The sequence below is a fragment of the Oryctolagus cuniculus genome, chromosome 8 (genome assembly GCF_964237555.1).
Source record: "Oryctolagus cuniculus chromosome 8, mOryCun1.1, whole genome shotgun sequence".
Lineage (NCBI taxonomy): Eukaryota > Metazoa > Chordata > Mammalia > Lagomorpha > Leporidae > Oryctolagus > Oryctolagus cuniculus.
Window position 1 is genome coordinate 62610686 of NC_091439.1, and position 21688 is coordinate 62632373.

Below are 21688 nucleotides of genomic sequence, written 5' to 3' on the forward strand. Positions count from 1 at the left end.
CTCTGTAAAATCTCTTAATTCAGTTATAATTTGCTGTTTCAGTGCAGGTTAGATAAAAGTAGCAGGCATGATTACTGCAAAGGGAACAGAAAATTATCTGTAATTTTTTTAAATGTCACATCATAAGTAACATGTTTGGGAGCTATTTTAAACTCTCACTTCTAAGAACCATTTCTAAAATGTACTTCTAAAAATTTAGAACTTATTTGTAAAGGAAAAAAGTGAAATAAGCCTCTTCTGTGAATTGCAGGGAAGTGGAAAATTTAAAGTTCTTGAAAGTGGAGCAATTATTTTTTTCTAACACTAATAAACAAAGTAAACTGTAAAGATGTGATCTCAGTTCACATTCTTTAGTATGGGAACTCTCCAAAGATCAGTCTGACCATGCTCTTTTAGCTCCAACTATGTTATCTGACAGGTACTGTGAAAGCACATGGATTCTATGGCCAGACCCAGTTAAAATTCTGATTTTGCTGCTAAAGAGCCATGAGCTTTCAATAGATGAACATTCCTTAGTGTCAGTTCTTCTGTCTATAAAATGGAATCCTAATATTTTACTTACAAAGTGTCATAAAGATTACAGTCAAAAGTTTGTAAAGGCACTTAGCATAAAATAGGATTCAATAAAAAGGAAGGTTTTACAGCATTATTTCTTCAATGGGTACACAAGAGAATGCATTTGTGATATAAAGTATGAACACATGGTATAACAACTGCTATTTAGAAGATGCATTTGATGGAAAAAGACCAACCCTATAAGACTCATAATGATTTCAAAAGTATAGTATTTTGGAAAAAAAAAGAATGCAAGTAAGTTTATTGTTGTCTTTCTGTTTGAATAGTCAATTATCTGTTTCTTCTTAAAGTTCTTTTTCTCTCCTACTCATGCCACTTACAAAGTAAATACATAAACAGATTATAAATATAAACAAAGAACAGAGTTTACATCATCTACAAGAAATAATATTTTGGAAAAGTATCTCTTAATTTGCATTCATAATTATTTTCAAGATGATAACATAGTTGTGATAAATAATGATAAACCCACGTGGCATTAATTTTTTTCATATTCAGTAATTAAAGAACATCACTTACCATGGTTCATCCCAGCATTAGATTTAGTGGTTCCAGGATGAAAGGAAATTCCACCGTAGGTAGGAAATCCATAGTGTGGGAAGCCGTACCCTGAATGGCAAGTAATAGAAATGGAACATCATGAGATTTCTCCAGAAGTCTCAGCAAACCTTAGTGTCCACCCCTCAGGTGAGCATGGACTATGACGCAGGAGGACAGCATTGTGCCTGCACATGGTGCTTCCGCAGGGAGGAGTGAGACACATCACGGGAGTCATGCAGGGATCCGAGTCCCACGTGGGCAAATTATACATTTTGGCAACTTAGGTGGCAGAAATGGTCTCACATTGGAGAAAGGGTCCCACTCCCATGTGAAGAGGAGAGGCTGATTGAAGGTAGTCACCACCCAAACTTAGACTTGCCTACATGGAAGATGTTCAAATAACCTCTGGAAGGAAAACCAAACCAAAGCCAACAAAAAACCATTCTGACTCCTCAGCGGAAAAATGGCCACCACTTTCATTGTCACGTATTTTTGGTGGACGCATAAACTGGCAAAATTCTTTGGGAAAGCAGCTGGCATTGGATGTCATATTCTCTGACATAGTAATTTTACTTCAAAGACTCTCACTTAAAATAATCTAGAATAAAGGAAAGGTGATAAACATTGGGGTTCAGCAGAATATTTTATATAGAAAACAGGAAACAACATTCAAGTAACAAATACTATAGTTTGTTAATTTGATGAAATACCCTGTCATTAAAAATGATGCTTGAAAATTATGCCATGTAGTTTATGTTACCATGGGGAAATGCTATGTTAATACTTTACATAAAAGCAGCACAGGTGACCATATAGACAACCATAGTGCAACACAAATGTGTTAATGTAGTATGCACAATTATCACAACTGTACTTGGGAAAAATCATAAATATTTGCTATAATGTATGCATGCAAAAATTAAAAGTGGTTAATTTTAACAGAAGGATTTTATGTATTTTCAAATTTTGTAGTATATATCATCTGCAATGTAAAGTTTCCAGAGAATACCAAGACAGAGACCAAAAGAGAAAAAAATAAAGTAAAAAGAAAACATATCACAATGTTTCGAGGAATTCTTTGGATAACTGGCTTTGGATAACTTTTTCTTCTTACAGTTTTTGGGATTATCTATATACGGATAAATAAATTTACATCTCTTGGGAAACTTTTATTACCGTAATATCTTCCATTCAATAATGTCATTGCCATTGAACCCACAGACATGCACAGAAACCATGGAAAAGAAAATTCCACGCCTTTCAATACACGAAAGCTCTGGGAAGAATGGGCTTTTCTTGTACCTGGGCCTGTGCTTCCAGCTCCGCCTCCGCCGCCGCCGCTACCAAACATGCCTCCGCCTCCCGCCCCGGCACCACTGCCGCCTCCGAAACTGTCCGAGAAATTGGGCATGAGCTTCTGCCGCTTCCTCTGCACTTCCTCTTTATCTGCATTTACAGGAAGAGAAACCAGAGGAGAAAAGAGTGACTCGGTCCCACCGCTAGCCACAGAGAGACTACTGATTCTGACGGTATTTTTAAACGTCACCAAGGGAAACAGAAAGCACCCAGGGAGGAAGAGATGCCAAATTTCAAGAAGCATTGCCTTTATTCCAATGGGTATGGAGACCAAAAACCGGCCTCAGAGAGACCGCAGAGCTGCACACACCCAAATCACTCTGACAGCTCCCTAGGTCCTCCACACTGTTAAAATGAGTGAGACCAGATTTCCCACCATAGTTAAAACACTGGTCACACAAAACCGTTATTAGTAATCTTCTACCATTTATTATCCATCCACATGGGTTGCCTGCTGGGGACAAAGACAAGCGTGTCCCAGTGCCTTTGCTGTCCAGGGCACTTCAACATAGTTCTTAGTGAGGGAGAATGACTTTTTGTTTGAGACAGCATTAGAATGCTGTGTATGTTAAATTCATGGTGCAGACCAGTGTTCTGGGAGTTCAGGGAAGAACTTAGAGGAGATTCTTGAAGATTGCTTCCAGATCCAGAATTAATTTACAGGAGTGGGAAAGGGAGGATTTTTCTGGAAAGGGGATATGAAAGGAACAATGTGATGAAGGTAAGAAGTACCTGGGGTACTTATGAGAACAGCAGAGGTTTAGTATAAGGAATTCTTGAGAGGTGGGGACGGACTGGTCACCAGCCTGTGGAACACCAGGAATATGAACTTCAGGGACTTCACTTATAGGCAGGGGAGTCACGCCATGTCTCTGAGTAAGGGGATGATGTGTGCAAGGTAGCATTTTACAGGGATTCACCTGGTATTTGTATGTAGGGCATACTGAAGAGCCAAAGTGAGAGGCAGAGACTGGGTGGACATATGGTGACACAGGGCTGCTCCTTAGTGGCACTGTGATAATAAACATGAGGTGCACTCCTCTGAACGCTTTGAGAGAGGGATCTGTGGCCTCTGGTGACCTCCGCGGGAGACTCAGAGACTCAGAATACTGGGTGACACCTGCTGAGACCTCCCACTATCCAGCCCAGCTGCCACTTACTTCTTCCCCCACTCCTCCTGTGTCGTCCCTGTTTTCCTTTGCTTCTCACTGTCTGTGCTTCTCACCAGCCCCAATGCCTCCTCTGAGTTCTGCCGCTGCCTTTGTGGTCTGTGACTGTGTTCTTGTTTCTTCTTCTTGTTTCCCTTCTTTCTCTTCTGTGACTTTCCTACCACATTTTGTTGTTTCTCTCCCTTCTCTCTTTAGAGTTGAAGGAAGTTTTCTGTTTAAATTTAGAATAATTGATGTACTTCTCAATCAGCTGTCCAATGGATAACTGTCCTATTCCTGATTCTTCCATGTCAGCTTTTTTTTTTTTTTTTGACAGGCAGAGTGGACAGAGAGAGAGAGAGAGAGACAGAAAGGTCTTCCTTTTCTGTTGGTTCACCCCCCAATGGCCGCTACGGCCAGCGCACCGCACTGATCTGAAGCCAGGAGCCAGGTGCTTCTCCTGGTCTCCCATGCGGGTACAGGGCCCAAGGCCATCCTGCACTGCACTCCTGGGCCACAGCAGAGAGCTGGACTGGAAGAGGAGCAACCGGGACAGAATCCGGCGCCCCGACCGGGACTAGAACCCGGTGTGCCAGTGCCGCAGGCAGAGGATTAGCCTATTGAGCCACGGCGCCGGCCCCATGTCAGCTTTTTGTCACTGTTTACATTCAGAAGGATCTTCACTTATTTCTAATTCTGTGGTTGTCACAGTCGACTCAGGGCCGGGCTGCTGTTTACTGATTATCTCATGACTGTCTAACTGCAATTCAAAGATGAAGCAGAGAAAGTAGGGTAACAGAATACACTTAAACACTCATCTAAAAATGGAGCATGTCCAGACGTATGTGGAAGAGAAAAGCCAAAGTGGGTGAATTTTTTTGAGAAAAAATGTGCTTCTACTGGAAGGGGGGTGACCTTCAAGTGCAGAAACTTTAACAATTTCCCTACCAAGGATTTTTTTCCCTATCAGTTATACAACTTATTAATAGCTGTACTCAGTACTTCTCATGTAAACTGCTGATCTCACACAGATTATTAGTTCATTGTAGAACTATAAAGAAAGAAGTAGATAACATATTCAATCCTCAGAAAGAAATGCTATCTATTTATGTGGTTTATAGCAAAGAGACCAGTTAGTATTTTCTATGCACTCCTTTTGCCTTTTAAAGTAGACATATTTAATGGTTATATTTCACATAAAAATCAGGAGTTTTAAAACATATTTTCCAAATATTAGCTGTACCACAGCCAGTAAGGCTTTCAGTGATAAGAAACTGATATGAAAAATTCCACACAACAAGCTTTACCAAAGAACTACAGTCTAAAGCCTCATAGAATCCAACATGGAGACTGTCACACTGGGTTCACTTATCCTTGTGGTCTGCCTTTAGCAGTGGCGCCATAACTCATTCTACTATTATGCAAGAGGAAACTGAAGCTAGCATGGTTAAGTGTCTTGTCTGAGGTCAAGGGAGAGTGCAGAGCAGACCCAAAGTCCAGCAGTCTTTCCATCAGGCTGTCATTCTTTGGGAAACACTATGAAATAGTTCTGTATAGTAATAATCGCTAACATTAATGAATGATGACTTTAGATAATTTGATTCACACATGTAGATAAACTTTTAGCTTCTACCACCTTTTCCTCTGCATGGGTCTTAAAAGTACCTCATTCTTACTTTTCAACTTCTAGTTTACCAATAATGAGGAGTTCATTTATCCTGACAATATCCTCCAAAGGCAAAGATGATGACTCCTTCCTAATCATCTTTTCAGATTGCAAAGTCATTATGGTCTTTCTTTGCCTTCATACAGCGGTTTCTCAACAATTTTCTTCCCTTGTCAATCACCCTGCTTTTGATTATTTTAGTGGTCTCTCATGGACTGAATCATCTCCAGGAAGCTTCTGTGAGGTACAATGCCAGTGACCATGGAAAAAGCAGAGTTCAGGATTGGATGATTCTATATAATGAGAATTTTTTTTATAATTATATCTAATTTGATGGAACCTATCATATCATTAGACTTTTAGATGGGGATGGCAGCTTGGCTGGCCACTCAGTAAGTCAGGCTATGGATATATAATGAGCATCCACTATGTGCTCTCTATTATGATCCAGATGTTGGTGACACTGCCAGGAACACAGAAGACCAAATTGAAGCATTAAAGGATTCTTCCTACTTGGAGTGAGAGGAAGACAACAGACACATAATAAATAGGTAAAACAAGTTCATACACTAATAAAAATAATGAAGAATATAAAACTAGGCACTGAGACAGGAATTGAGTACAGGGACTAGGGGTAGCAGAACGTGTGTATAATGACTTCTGCCAAATGTCTACAATGACTCCCTGGGTTGTATAATTTGGAATCATTTCCATATACTTTAATGATAATTGGCCTGCTACCTTCCTGCCCAGGTGATTGCTTCTCCTTGGGTCTTTTATCTTGGGTTTTTATAATCCAGAAATATTTACAGAATAAGATAATTTACTATCCTCAGGAAAACAATTCTAATATCATACTGACTCAAACATAATCCATATACCTTGGCTAGTGTTTCCTTTGGAGCTCAATAGCTGGTATTTTTTCCAGATGGTCCTTACACTGTTCGGTTCATACAGAGCTTTTAATCAATGATAGCCTGAAGGTGTGTGTTCGAAACACACAGATGCGATGCTGATGCGGAACTTTCAAAGGACTTCATTCTGAAACCCCAGCATCAGACAGCTCCCACTAGGACAGAGTAGCAATGAAAGCAGCAGTGTGAACATGTCTCTGCTTTACTCTACTTCCTTAATCGATAGATGCTACTGGGAAAGGTGGATAAGCAGCCTAGAAACCAGGCTCAGTTTTGCAAGTTTCTAGGCTCATACATGTGAAAGTAGCTTGGCATTTCTTTCCTGACTCTCTATGTGAGCAAAAATTGCCATTATTTTGAAGACACATTTCAGGAGATGACATCTATTTTTTTACTCACAAAATCCAAAGATCCTCTTCTGTATCTCTTTTCACAAAAAAGATTTTTAAACCAAACCTGTGATTTTCCAACAGTTTTCTGTAGACAGATGCAGTCAGAAGACTTGAAGTAGCACCAGGGTAGGGAAGTGAAAAGAGGTAGGAAGACCTCCGGGAAAGGTCAATCGGGAAGGCCCTGGCACCCCGATTTTAACCAGTACCTCGCCGGCTTGTGTCCTCGGACTCTGCCTGGAATGTCACCAGCACCCCCACTTTAACCAGCACCTCCCTGGCTTGTGTCCTCGGACTCTGCATGGAACGTCACGTGACTGGGAAAAAAAAGGTTCTCGCGCTGAATGCACTTTCACACCACCAGTAGAGGTGCTGGCACTAAGATCTGACCCAACAGCTGAGAGGTCGCAACCTCAGGAAAGAAACAAGAACTTGCGGGACTGTTTCCTAAGCGCTCCAGCACAATGTGAATCCCAGGAAAGGAGAGCCCTCTTCAGAGCTCGCCCGTCCTGTTGTGCTGTCACAAACAAAACACCCGCGTGGCTTGTGGCTGTTGCACCTTTGTGGTTTCCAACCTCTGTCAGGACCTGAGTGCCCCATGATAGTCATTTTCTTATCTCCCCGTGCAGCCTCCCTTCCTTCTGATCAAGGAGTTTCTAGTTTTGTTTGGAACACATCACTAGGACTGCTATGCATCTCTTGTTTTCAACACATAACATACAAAATAAAACTACAAAAGAAGCCAATCCTATCAAACGGCATTCTGGGGGCCAGTGGACTCAGGCTAAGAAATACTTCTGAGTAACTGCCTACTTTTGGTGCCTGTTACAGCACATAGGAGATGATTCTCAAGGCTGACTTTCCCACCCTGCCCTTTGTCCTGTGCCAGTCTTGTCTTTTGGTTGGCTTACTAGGAATTTGTACTTGAATTTCTCTCAGGAACCTAAGATGCAATATGTTTTAAACTGAGTTCTCTCTTTTCCCAACCAAACCTACTTTTGCTTGTTTGTTCCTTTCATCCAGGTAACCATATCCTAAATTTCCTCACCTGGCGTTCCTAGAACCATCAATGACTCCTGAGTCTCTCCTCTACCTGTTGCATCACCCAGCATTCAGGTCCTCCTGCTGCCATCGCTGCACTAGGGGGCCACCTTCTCCTTTCATTTTGGGAACTAACATCTTTACAACTCTTTATCAGAGCTCACTTGGAGACTTGCATTTCTCTTCTGACTCACTGTCAGCCTCCCTCAGTGTTGACATAAGGAAATCAGAGACAGCCCTCACCAGAATCAGTGTATAAGTCTTCAGCTGTCACTGGCAGCCCTCCACAGCCCAGCCCTGGTCTTTCTCATTGCCTTAGTCTTCATTAGTCCATCTTGCTGTTCACGATGCTCACTTCTGAGTAAATGCGAATTATGTGTTCTAAGCCTAGGAGACCCTTTCCCTCTCTGTTTATCAACCAACTGTTAAAATATACCCTACATTTTAAGAATCAAGTGATATTTCTTCTATGAAGCCTTATTTTTGGAGGCTTCTTGAAATCAAGGGATCAAGGGCTTTCTCCTCAACATTAATTTAAAAAAATTTCACTGATATTTAAAAATTGAACACATTTAGGTGCTACCATGTGCCATTTTAACACCTGCATGTACTGTGTAATGTTCAAAGCAGGGTAAACAGATCTGTTTCCTCAAATATTTACCATTTCTTTATGGTGAAAACATTCTACATCCTTTCTCCCTTCCCTCTTGCTCTCTGTTTTGAAGCAAAATATATAACACATTATCATCTAGTTACCATACTACACAAGAGAATGCTAGGACTTCTCATTCTCTCCTCAATCATCTCTCATGCATTCGTGGGTGCTTCATAAATATAATATGCATATTTATAATTTATAACTATTTATATACATATAGATATGAATATAGTTGTAATTAGTTAAGGAGACTCATATTCCTTTCTTGAAGAATCTTTTGTGAGGGGAAGAATAGTGTCCTGGTCATTTTTATAGTTCTGTACGGCAGGCTAGTGTTCTTGTCAACTACCTATGGCTGGTTGACTAATGGCTGGTTCTCCTAAGAAGCAAGCTTAGTTTTCCCTCTCAGCTGCCCCCTGAGTTACTCAATAAACATTAGATTATCAGATTCAAAGACAAATTCTCAAATGTTTAAATCTTATATAAGCTTGGTGGAAAAAACCGTTATTTTAAAAGGCTGGACTAATTCTATGAATGTGTAACCTTAAAACAGTTTATTATCTGTCTGTCTTCTAAAAATAAGCACCATAGATCCAAAGGCCAGTTACCAGGAAGCCGCTGTGAGGGGTTGATCTTCTTACTCAGTTTGTCCTCTTATCACAACAACCACAGGTATCTACACAACCAAGTTACCTTTGATTTCAGGGTAGTAGAGAAAAGGTTTTGGTTCACTAGTTTCCAAATCAGATTTCCTCCGAAGTTGGACGAAAACAGAGGCTGGTTTTGTAATGTTGACATCTTTATACTTTGGAGTTTTGAAGACAATGGCAAACTGCAGGATACAAAGATCCAAATGTTGGTGTTGGAAACTTTATTTTTTTTTTGCAGCTGCAGCAATGCTACTCATTAAACACATATTCTTTAGTCTTTTTAAATTTGCCCAACATTTACACACAGTGTACTGAAAAAGCACCCTGGAGAAAGTTCTAAACTCAGAATTCTACACTCATACGTTTTTATTTAGTTGCCACTGTGAAACTGAAATACATCATTATGTCAATGTATTTCAAATCTTTATTATTTGTCTAATATTTTGCATGTCACCTAGCTGTGAATATCACACAGGTAAAATTTATCACTATACTTCCTCCTTCTCTTTCAAACCAGCTTTAAAAGCCTCCAGGATTATTATTTATAACAACACCCACAAGCCTGGGTGTGGAAAGAGAGACATGAAGGAAGTGGTGTGGCTTTCAGCCCTCAGGGCATCTAATCAAGAGAGGAAGATAAACTCTGCTCAAGGAAGCATCACCCACTAATTCCTGGTGGTGCTAGGATAGGTACTTTCATATTTTTTAACTTGATTTTTTGACAATATATTCACAGGATCAAGATTTTCTAAAAATACAAAAAGGTGTACAATCGGACAATTGGCAGTTCACTTTGTCATTGTTTTCTCCCATTCTAACTCCTACAGTGTGCTTACCTCCCCAGGGCTACATACACAGTTATTAGTTTCTTATGTGTCTTCCAAGAGTTTCTTTATGCACAAGCAAATATCAACACAGAATAATTTTTAAAAATACTTATTTCTTTATTGGACAGGCAGAAAGGCAAGAGAGAAACAGAAACAGACACAGAGATTCTCCATCTGCTGGCTTACTCCCCAAATGCCTACAACAGACAGAGTTGAAATTTGGAGCCAGGTTCTCAATCTGGGTCGCCCATCTGGGAGACAAGAACCCAACACATGAGCCATTACCTATTGCCTCCCAAAGTGTGAATTAGCAGGAAGCTGGAACTGGGAGCAGAGCTAGAATCCAAATCCAGATACTCCAACAAACTTAACAGATTTTAACCGTGTAGCTTTGAGGTCTTCATGTACTGGTTCACTGCGTGTTCATTCTTTTTAATAAGGGCATGACAATCCATCACACAGATATACCATAATTTATTTAATTGGTTTCTAATTGAAGAACATTTGGATAATGTCCAACTTCTTGTGAAATAGTATTTGTTGACCACTCATGGAAGAGCAATCATTAAGGTGAGGGCTGTCAGTGGGAAATCTTGTTTTATCAGGATGATGTCAGTTGGCAACTACAAGACTCCTCCTTTTATACTAATCATCAGAATATCCTTTTAGCAGGGCCTGCTAGGATTACTTTGACAGACATTTAAAACATTTTTATTAAAGACCCGAGGGCTCCTGTCTTATGGACTAGGGGATCAGACACCAAACGGAATGTATTGCCCGTGTCTCAGAGCCAACGGTCTAGTAGAACCTTCTTTAATAATTTTGGGGTAGACAGCTTTCCTGGATGACCAGGAAGCACCACCCCGAATAGCACTGTTTTATAAAAGTAAATGTTTGTAAGTTTTCATTTTCATATATGGATACTTACATATGGAATTTCTATAAGGAATAAAATCTAAAATGATTAATATTAATAATCATCCACCTACCTGTCTATGAACGTCTGTGGGGGAAAAGTCTCCAAATCCTTCCCAGATTCCACCATTTTCCTCCTCTTCATAAAATCGAATCTGGATGTCATCTGCAAACATATTAAGGTGTGTCATTTCACACAGTGAGATAATATTTAAAGACTGAAAAATCAACTTGGTACAAGATTCTACCTTATATATACTTAAACTTTTTGGAACATAATTAACATAAAAATAGACTTTTGAGTCAGTTAACATTTTCACAAATCACTTCTTTTTTTATTACTTCTTTTTTCATTACCACAGAAATGAGCCCTAAGCCTCCTTTATAATGGTAGAATATTAGATTTACTTAATCTGTCAGAGTGTTCTCTTAATCTTTGCCTTTCCCACATCTCCTTCCTTAAACAAACTGACATCCTGAATGATGGTAGAGGGAATATCAGAATCCCAAAGGGTGGTTCAACTCCATATACTGAAGTACATAATAATAAACTTATGTAAGGTTTACTGTCCTAAGTGATAACTGATTTAATTCTCCCAACAACCTTGTGATTTGAAAGGTCTTCTATTATTATGTTCATTTTGCAAAAGAGAAACTGGAGCCCACAGAGGCTAAGTAACTTATCCAAAGTGGAGCAGTAAGTGGAAGAATCAGGATTTGAACACAGACATCATAGTTTAAGAGCATCCAGACTGTTGAGCATGCCACTATGGTGCTTCTCTATAAAACTTTATTAGGGATAACAACGTCTAGTTGAGTGATTGGTCAAACTATTATGATGGTCAGATCTCTTCTGATTAAAGGAGAATGCCTAAATCTCACCTTCTGGTTAAGGCCTTTAAAAAAAGGAGGCTTCAAAAATTCAACGAAAAATGTATATCATCTTTTAATTCCATTTTCCAGTGAACTCTGTGACTTCTTTTATACTTTTGTAGGAATATGACAATATAACTGAGACTGACATCTCGTGGTCTTCAATTCCCATTTCACGGAAAGGACCACACTACTGATTCATGTAACTAAGGTTATACTTCTAATTTAATACAGTTTTAGAGATATTAGGGTTGAATTAAACATCTCATCAACTCCTGGTCCATTCCTTTGCCTTCAGGTAGAACCACCCTGGACCTTTAAGCCAAGGCCAAGACTTCTTTTACTAAGCTGCTCCAATGTAATGACAATGATTAAGGACTATACTAACCAATAAGGGTATTCAGATTGTGTTTACTCATAGCATGCATCTCCAGGAATCCGGAAATGAGTGTTTCCTGGATAGAGCGGTCTGGAAGAAGGCTAATTCCAGTACAAACAGAGAAAGTGTATTTTTTTGGATACAGACTTTGCATCTTTAAAATCTGATCCCATTTTTTCTGACTTTATACCTCAGAGAATTTAATCTCAAATGATTTTTTTAAAAAAAATTCATGTTATTTATTTGAAAGGCAGAGTTACAGAGAGAGAAAGAAAGAGAGAGAGAGGGAGACTTTCCATCTGCTAACTCATTCCCCAAATGGCTGCCAGGCCAAATCCAGGAGCCAGGACCTTCTTCCAGGTCTCCCACATGGGTGGAGGGGCCCAAGCACTTGGGCCATCTTCTGCTGCTTTCCCAGGCACATTAGCAGGGAGCTGGATCATAAGTAGAACAGCTGAAATTTGAACTGGCACCCATATGGGATGCCGATATCGCAGGAGCAGCTTAACCCAGCACGCCACAGTGCCAGCCCTCTCACGTGATTTTTTTAAAAAGTCACAATTCTCTTACACAGGGCTTATATTTGTATATAACTGTTTTATATGTGCTTACTTTGAAAATGGTCACTTTGAAGAAAGCAGATCTTTATTCTACTTTTATCATTTTATTTAAAATATTAACAGAATTTCTTTCAGCTTTTACTACATAGGGATTATATCTTCTGTTTTAAATGTGCTTACTTTGAAAATGGTCACTTTGCAGAAAAGAGTTCTTTATTCTACTTCACTTTTATCATTTTTATTTAAAATGTCAACACAGATTTTCTTTCAGCTTCTACTCATTTATCAATCTTACAATGTATCTAATAAGAGGGAAATGCCAAAACTTTTCTCAAAGTGAACACTGGGAGAGAAATAAGGTCTGAGCTTTTCTCTGCATTCCTATGCTCTTTCGTTTTCTTGGCTGAGATCAAAGAGTCCTATGGAAGTGTTTGAAGATGCTCTCTCAGTGTTACAACAAAGCATTACAGAACGAATGAAATTAGCAATTTTACAGATGTAAAACATTTATTCTGTGTGTTTGTGTCTGTTACAGGCGTGGCTATTACTCATTTACTGTTAGTGAGTGCAGATACCAAAACCTGAAGTATAAAAACACCGAAAGTCACTGATTATAATTATCAGTCTTCTTATTTCTGTTTACGTCTATGGGAAATTTCAGTTTAGAACAAATACACATCCAGACAACTCACATTTGGAAGAGGTGAGATGTGTGGATGTTTTTAAGCAGTTGTATTTGCTACTGCTGAAGAGTGTCAGGCACACTGAGGACCATATTCCACACTGTGAGATCCGTGTACACTCACCTTTCTGAACTTTGTCACACAGAAGATAAATCTCTTCCCCTCCAGTCACGCATCCAGCCGTCCTGTCCATTCTCACAATTTTCAAGTTGGATGCATTGGGGGCTTCTGCCACAGGAGAAAAACAAGAAAATCATGCCTTATCCTCAACTTCATAAGCCAATCCGTTAGGAGGGATCCTGTTCTTAGACTTATCTCCAAAACTAAATTTAAACAGATGCTTTCACTCAGGTTGTCATAGCCAAGACACAAAGGAAACAAGAATGGCTTCCGAAGTCCTCAGAGTCCATCTGGTCATGGCTCATTCACTACCACCAAAATAGATAGAACAGGCATTTATTTGTTTCTTCTAGGAGAGAGAGAGAGAGAGAGAGAGAGAGAGAGAGAGAGAGACTGATCCAGAAAGAAAGATCTTTTCTGATGTTTCAGGAAATAAGCCAATGGATTTCTGGAATTTCAATTATGTCAAGAACTAAATCCCAGTCTTGATTCCAGGATATCACTATGCCATTGACAAGAGTCCTAAAAATTAGGAAAATCCATGATTTAGTTTATAGATAAGAAAGATGGAGATATTATATTTCTTTTTTCCCCAAACTAAATTTGGATTCTGTGTGGTCGGGGTGGGGAGTGACATTTCTAGTGGTAATAGTATAAAGCTTCCTTTTTTACCCCCTCTAATAGCTACATTTTAAGGTGATTTGTATGTGATTTGTATATGAGTCTGCATCATTTTATAACCCTTTCATTTCCCTTCAAACTTGATTAAATTGTGTTTGGAGCATGAAGTTGTTTTCTTATACCCAAATCTATAAACTTGCTATATTAAAAAATTATTTATTTTCATTTTTTTAACTTGAAAGAGAGATGGGGAAAGGTACAGATAGCAAGAAAGACAATGAGACAGATAGGGAGAGAGGGAAACAGAGAGAATCTTCCATCAGTTGGTTCACTCCCTAAATGTCTGTAACAAACGGGGCCCAGCTAGGCTGAAGCCAGGAGCTCAGAACTCAGTCAAGGTTTCCTACATAGGTGGCCAGGACCCAAGTCCTTGGGCCATCACTTGCTGCTTCACTGTGCGTGCATTAGCAGGAAGCTGGATCAGAAGCAGAGTGGCTGAGACTTGAGCTAGGCACTCTGATATGGGATGTGTCTCACCTGCTGCACCAAATGCCCAGCCTGTTTGTCTGTAGGCTATCTGGAGATCACTCTAACAAATCCCATAAATACTGAACGAAAAGGCTTAAATGCTGAAGACTATCATAAAACTCTTAACAATTATTTGAACAAAGACTGAAACAGAATTTTGGAGTCACAAATATCTATGCTACTCATTCAGTTAATTCAGTAACATGTGGGAACAAACATGGATTAAAAATAACAGTTGTCCTTTATCAGCTTCTCTTTGGGGCCACAAAGAAACCAACCGAGATGCTTTCCTAAGAGCACAAGCAGTCTAGCCTTATAATAATGTGTTAATAAATAACAGATTGGGACTGCATGTAAAATACATACCTGATGAAAGAGAACATTTATTGAGCACCCCTTAAAATATCTCATTAATTTAGTCATCAACATTTTAGGGTTTTAGTACCCACATTTTGTAGATGATAAACCTGAATCTTAAAGTGATAAAGTTACTTTCCCTAGGACTCAGAGCTAGCAAGTAAATGGCAGGGCAGAGCTGGAAGTCTGTTCTTGACGTTACAGCAAGCTTCCTACTACTAGGAGCCAGATACTCACTGCTGTCATAGATGGCATCGGATACCACGGGTTCCAGGCGCCTGGTGAAGCTGCCAGTGCTGTCTGGAAGGAAGGCTGTAAACATGAGCCGCACCACGCTCAGGTCCATCTCCTTTGTCTGCTGCAGAGCTGCCTGACGGATGAGCTCCTTTTCCCGATCTAGAACCACACAGCACAGGCCGTGCGCACCCAGGGAAAGCAGAAAGTGTGAACACTTCAAATAATGTGCTTTCATAAAACCCAGAGAAAAGCAGGTACATTTCCTATTTTTGTTTCTTTTTTGAAATTCTTCATATTGCTAGTAAATCTTTAAAAAAAAAGTCTCATTTTTGTCATCCAAAGTTAAGGCATCAAAAGACCTGCGTTTTCTGTGAAGCTTGGTAAAAACGGTCTTTCACGTATCAGCTGACTCTCTCCTCTCCTGTCCTCCTCTGACTCCCTTTTCTCCCTACAGTAAGAGTTTATGGCATAAGGGATGTGATGGAATGAAGTGTAGCAAGTGTACTATGCACCAGCTGTATTGAGAAATGTGGAAGTTCATTACCCAAAAGCTCTAAGAGCGTAGGAACGGTGCTCCTTCCATAGCACCCAGGACAGTGCTTGGCACATAGCAGGTACCCAAAAAGTACTTTTAAAGGAACCAAATGACTCAGTTACACTTGGCTCCTTGTCTTCTGATGGAGTTTTCATGCTGGCAAATACAGTCATACTCAATTTATAGCATCCAAAAAAAAAAAAAAAAAAAAAGAGGGAGGAATCCAAGTGAACTACCACTAAACAGCTACCGGTGAACTGATCTGGAATTTTAAAGGAGGGGAAGGTCTACAGGCTTTGGAGCAGGAAAGGCATTTGCCCTAAATCTTGAAGGGACGGTAGCATTTCAACACATGATGAGAGTCACTAAGGGCATTCCAAGAGAAAGGGACAACACGAACAGAAACCATGTGCCACAGCAGAGAAGTGAGAAAGCACAGTGCTTTTAATGGGGTAGCTCAGTTTGAGATTGAGGGGCATGTTGGAAAAGGAGCTGGAAATGCAGACTGGGCCCAGCTCTTAGCAGGTCTGAAATACCAGCGTGTAAGATCTGGATTTTGCAGACAATGGGGGAGAGAACAGCAAGAGGCAGGCTTTAGTGAGATCTCTCTGTGGTAGGATATAATCTGGGTACAAGTGGAAAGGGACAGAGATCAGAAAGAGGACTATTATAACTGGGGTGATGAAAATGCAGCAACGAAAAGAGGGGGAGTGCCAGGTAGACCTCAGACTCGAAGGAATAAAAACGATGTGAAGATTTTGAGTCTGGCACATGCTGGAGGAAAAATGAAAATTGGTTATGATCATCTTAGTATGAGATGATGACAGGAATGCCAGACTAAGACAAAAATGTAAAATTCCAATGTGGTAGCACAGGGAATAGGGTTGAAAGAAAAAAAAAAAAACTGGAGGAAAAGCAGGCAAATAGAAAGTCAAAGCATGTGTTTGATAAAGATAATAGTTTATAAAGTGTTTGAAAAAGAAAAATTCTTTGCAATAGGTGAGTTGAGGGAGACAGAACAGAGGAGATGCCCTGGGGAGTAGGTCCTGAATTATGCATTAGTGTTGACAGGCTGGACAGGGGAAGCTGGGGTGCTTCAGGCAGAGGAAGACACCTACATGGCCTAGCTACGCAACAGTGTTCCAAGAACAGGGACCTCGGAACAGGGTACAGGGTGGGGCTGGACATGAGGCTGGAGCCAGACTGAAAGCGGGGTGGGGGTGGGGGTTGTACCTCAGACTACAGAGGTATTGAGTTTATAATAGAGGCGGCAGGATGCCATGAAAGCACTCTAAGCAAGGAGAGGGTGAACACAGAGGTGGGTGCAGACTAGGGGAAGGCGGAATCTGGGGCATGCAGAACACACAGTCCACACAGCAGAACCAGACGCCTGACCTCCTCGGAGGAGCACGACTGGGAGGAGGATGCTCACCCGTGAGCTGCCGGTCTCCTCCGCCTTCTGTCTGCAAATAAGCCAGATCAGGATGCACCAAAAGTCCAGGATTATAGCCCCTTATGCATGCCTCTGTCATCCGTGCTTCCAGTGTTTCAAATACTTTTTTCTTCGTCACATGAAGTATACCCAGGTTTGCAAAGCTGGAGAAAGAAACAGCAACAGCAGCAGCAACAACAGTAAGTTAGACATAAATGACTGGAGAGTCTGGCTTTACTTTAGCAAAGTGGATTTTAAAAATACACATAGGTCCTCATTGTCTTATCCAAACACCTGGGAACTAGATGGATTTCAGAATTCAGGTCTTTCTGATGTTAGAAAGGCAATACACACTCACACTACACGTTGCATAATATTCTCAACATGTTTGCACTACATAATGTAATCAAACACAATACTATTACATAACTATATATTTTAATATTACATAACTAGATGCATCAAATGGAAAAGTAAACACTACAAACACTTGAATGACAGGTTGGATAGAGTTTTGCTGCCACATGAGTCTGTGGTAAACTTGGATGAATCTTTTGGTTTTTAGAACTTACTAAACTTCCAAAAGAGTATGGGCACATTTCTATATATGTATCAAAATAGCGAGGTCTTATCTGGGCTCACTTGAAAAGATTTTCTATAGGAACTGTACAAAAAGAAACATTAAATTTCAAATATATACTAATATGTTTTTAGGAATAAGGAGAATATTATATATAAAAGTTTTTTTTTTTTTTTCTTTTGGCTCATCCTTGGGTTTCTGGATGGGATTTAAAGTCTACCCAGGGGGCCGGCGCTGTGGTGCAGTAGGTTAATCCTCTGCTTGCAGTGCTGGAATCCCATATGGGTTCTAATTTTGGTCCCAGCTGCTCCTCTTCTGATCCAGCTCCCTGCTAATGGCCTGGAAAAGCAGTGGAAGATGGCCCAAGTGCTTGGGCCCCTGCACCCATGTGAGAAACCAGGAAGAAGCTCCTGGCTCCTGGCTTCAGATCAGCTAAGCTCCAGCCGTTGGGGAGTGAGCCAGCAGATGGAAGACCTTTTTCTCTGTCTCCCCCTCTCACTGTCTGTAACTCTACTTCTCAAATAAATAAATAAATCTAAAGTCTTCCTAGAATCTCATCCCCTCCTGGATATATCTCTAGGGTGATAATTATTTATTGCCACTAGAACTGTCACCTACATCTACGTGTACACAGGCCTGGAGGTATACTCTTTATTTATTTATTTTATTTATTTTTGATAGGCAGAGTGGACAGTGAGAGAGAGAGAGAGACAGAGAGAAAGGTCTTCCTTTTGCCGTTGGTTCACCCTCCAATGGCCACTGCAGCCAGAGTATCGCGCTGATCCGAAGTCAGGAGCCAGGTGCTTTTCCTGGTCTCCCATGGGGTGCAGGGCCCAAGGACTTGGGCCATCCTCCACTATACTCCCGGGCCATAGCAGAGAGCTGGCCTGGAAGAGGGGCAACCGGGACAGAATCCGGCGCCCTGACTGGGACTAGAACCTGGTGTGCCGGCGCCACAAGGCAGAGGATTAGCCTATACTCTTAATCAGGATGGAAAACTTTTACTTTTGGTTTTTCAATTTTATTTCAGAATAGTTTTAAATTTACAAAACAAAAATTATAGAGTTATACAAAGAGGTCTTATGTACCCCACACCCAGATTCCCTTATTAACATCTTATACTAGTATTTTGTCATACCCAATATCCCATGATTTTTTAGAAATCCAAATTCCCTCTCACCCCTGTCAGCCTCTAGTAGTCAACATTTTGTGTTCATATTGAGGGCTTTCTTTCAAAATTAGCTCCTACATATGAGTGAGAATGTGGGAACATGTGGTATTTGTCTGTGTCTGACTTAGTTCACATAATATGATGTCCTCTAGTTCTATCCACTCCATCATCAGATGAATGGATAAAGGAAATGTGATATATGCACTCGATGGAATATTATTCAGCCATATAAAGAATGAAATCCTATCATCTGCAGCAAAATGGAGAACATTTTATCCCTTGGAGGCTACTTAACTATATAAATAGGTAGATAAACTAAATAAGGCAATTGAAGAGACAATACATAAAATGTTCCAATCTTTCAGTTTTAAAATAATGTACAGGAAACAAAGAATTGTGTTGAGTAGCAGCAATAAAAAACACAACAGAAAAGCACATATACCAAGGGGACTTGTTCATCCAACAGATGCTTAGGTAGGTCCTTATTAGTGCCAGGCAATCCACTAGGTGATTTGTCAGAAGTAGAAGTTCTAAAATTTAGTTTTTATGATGATGACAGAGAAGAAACAAAGAAGATTACACAGTACAATTTAGAAGGTAGTAAGTATTATCCAGAAAAAGAAGGTAGGCACAGAAAACAGCCTAACACTTTAAAACAGGCAGAGGTCAGGAAGGACCTCAGTGAAAAGATGACAACTGAGAAAAGACATGAATGAAGTGAAAAGCAAGACGCGGAAAAAACAGCAGGTGCAAAGACCGGAGGCAGGGCCATGCTGGTATTTTACTTTCTCTTTTAAAAACTGAATAAAGACTGACTGGGCGCCTGTTACGCGCTAGATTTGTTCCAGGTACTAGGGGTCCCAACAGAGCCCTGCCTTTGTGGCGCTCACAGGCTCTCATCTGTTCCCACATCATTGACACACTGTCTGTGACCTTGGGGAAAGCCACAATACCTCTGTGCTCCGGTCTTCAGCTGCCTAATGGGAGAACAAACAGGTTTAGCTCAGATGTGGGTGACGTGGCTGGGGTACCATGATGCCAAAACAGGACACCTACCCGTAACCTACCACCCAGTCAGGAGAAAGGGCTGGAAGTTGATTTTTGATAATAAAGTAGAACAGGAAGAGGGCAGAGGGAGCTGAACAGATTGTCTAGTGTGTTGTGCTGGTGGGAACAGCCCAGGTCACAGGCTGGCTACTGGACTGCTGCCCTTGCTGCTGCTTCTTAGCACTACCTCGTGGGCGAGGCTGCTGGCCTCCTCTGTAGCAGCCAATGCCAACTCTGTGGCTTCGTTGGCTGCCTCAGCAAGTGCTATGGAAGAAGTCTCACCTTGACGCTTCAGGGCAAGATGTATTCTAAGCCCTTCACAGCAGCTGGTGCTGTGACCTACCAGGTGAGGCAGCTGTTGCTTATGAAGCCACCATCCTGTATAGGAGAGCAGTTTCAAGTCCTGTTCATGCTGCTTCCGTTCCAGCTCCCTACTGAAGCACCCTGGAAAGCAGCAGAGGATGGGCCAAGTCCCTGGGCCCCAGACACCCATATTGGAGACCTGGAGGGAGTTCCTGACGCCTGGCTTCCACCTGGCATAGTCCTGCAGTGTAGGGAAGCTCGCTCGCTCTCTGTTTCAAGTAAATAAATTAAACTTTCATCCTCCAGGTCTCTTGCTTTTGAACCTGACCAGCCAAATTCCTGGACAGTGCTGGAGATACCAAATAAGCTGGGGACCACCCAGGCTTTGGGGTGGATTTCCTTCAGCTTCTGTTTCACCCAGTAAACACAATCCTCCACCACTAACAGCCAGATGTTCTAGATGAAGGTGGTCATGGTCTGATTCTCTGAGTCTATAACAGAGTTCTTGATGTACAGCGAGTAAGCAACACTGGCAGCAAACAGTCGCTCTGCCCAGTGGGTCATGATGTAGGTCTTGGTCAGGAGTCACGGACAGGAACTTCCAGCCAGGAGTCACCTTCTGGTGCACTTCGTCTTCTAACAGATTGTGTTTGCTACAGGGATTCAGGGCAGGGCATGGTTGGTCCCAGGTTCTTCAGAGCAACTCAGGCCTAGGAAATAATTCACCATCATCTTGGCCATGGTGGGTTCAGTGCATGGAACTCTGGGGCAGGGGGCAGGACACAGGAAGGGCTTTCCAGTACATGCTCGCCTGGTTCTCAGGTCAGTCACTTCCCTGGTGTGCCCCACACAGCACGGTGAGTCGCATGTGGGCCACCTGCCACTGCTGGTGTGGCTGCACAATATCCACCACTTCCCGGGATGCCCCATGCTGGTGTTTCCAAAAGACAACAGCCAGGAGGCCAATGTGCATGGAGAGAACAAAGCAAGGGGTCAGTAAGTAGTCAGTGAGGCGTTCAAGCAAGTAAGCTGGAGGCAGATCTGTGAAGGTGTTGTAAGCTTTCTTAAGGACTTTCATTCTTTCACTTACCAAAAAAAAAACAAAAAAAAAAACAAACTAGTAGGAGAAAGAGATGTTAGGATAGCTGGACTGAATGCAAAAAGAACAAGCTGGTGTGAGAAGGTCAGCTAAACTAGGGAAAGACAACAGAGGTGGTGAAGGCATAACGAAATGAGCCTTCCAGCAGAAGCCCAAAGACAGAATGAGCCATGGGTCCAGACAGATGAACAGCTGAGACACACGCAGAGAAGAAAACACCACTTCAAGTTCCTCAAGGTCAGAGACCTCCACTGCCTAAGACAGTGCCTGCAATATGGGTATTTACAAATGTTTGTTGAATAAATGAATGCATGAATTATACAACATAGAAAACTATGCAATGTGACATACTAATATGTAAGAATGCACAGGCAGTTTTAAAAACAATACTTCCATCTTCAGCCTTTTAGGTCTTATTCCTATATGGAATAGTCACAACTACAAAAAATAGGGTAATCTCCCAGGTAATGAAAATAACAAACA

At 41.1% G+C, this 21688-nt stretch overlaps 1 protein-coding gene across 4 annotated transcripts in view; it reads right to left on the reverse strand.

Moving 5' to 3' along the window:
* NFKB1 (nuclear factor kappa B subunit 1) overlaps nucleotides 1-21688 on the reverse strand; it is a 131497-nt gene that overhangs the window by 24874 nt on the left and 84935 nt on the right. For all 4 annotated transcript variants that reach the window (XM_051819546.2, XM_051819545.2, XM_070047832.1 and 1 more), the window contains 7 exons: nucleotides 17006-17169; nucleotides 15039-15197; nucleotides 13299-13403; nucleotides 10755-10846; nucleotides 8982-9120; nucleotides 2419-2562; nucleotides 1096-1185 (listed from right to left, as the gene is read on the reverse strand). In XM_051819546.2, coding sequence (XP_051675506.2) covers nucleotides 1096-1185; nucleotides 2419-2562; nucleotides 8982-9120; nucleotides 10755-10846; nucleotides 13299-13403; nucleotides 15039-15197; nucleotides 17006-17169 — 893 coding nt within the window. The remainder of the gene's footprint in view (nucleotides 1-1095; nucleotides 1186-2418; nucleotides 2563-8981; nucleotides 9121-10754; nucleotides 10847-13298; nucleotides 13404-15038; nucleotides 15198-17005; nucleotides 17170-21688) is intronic.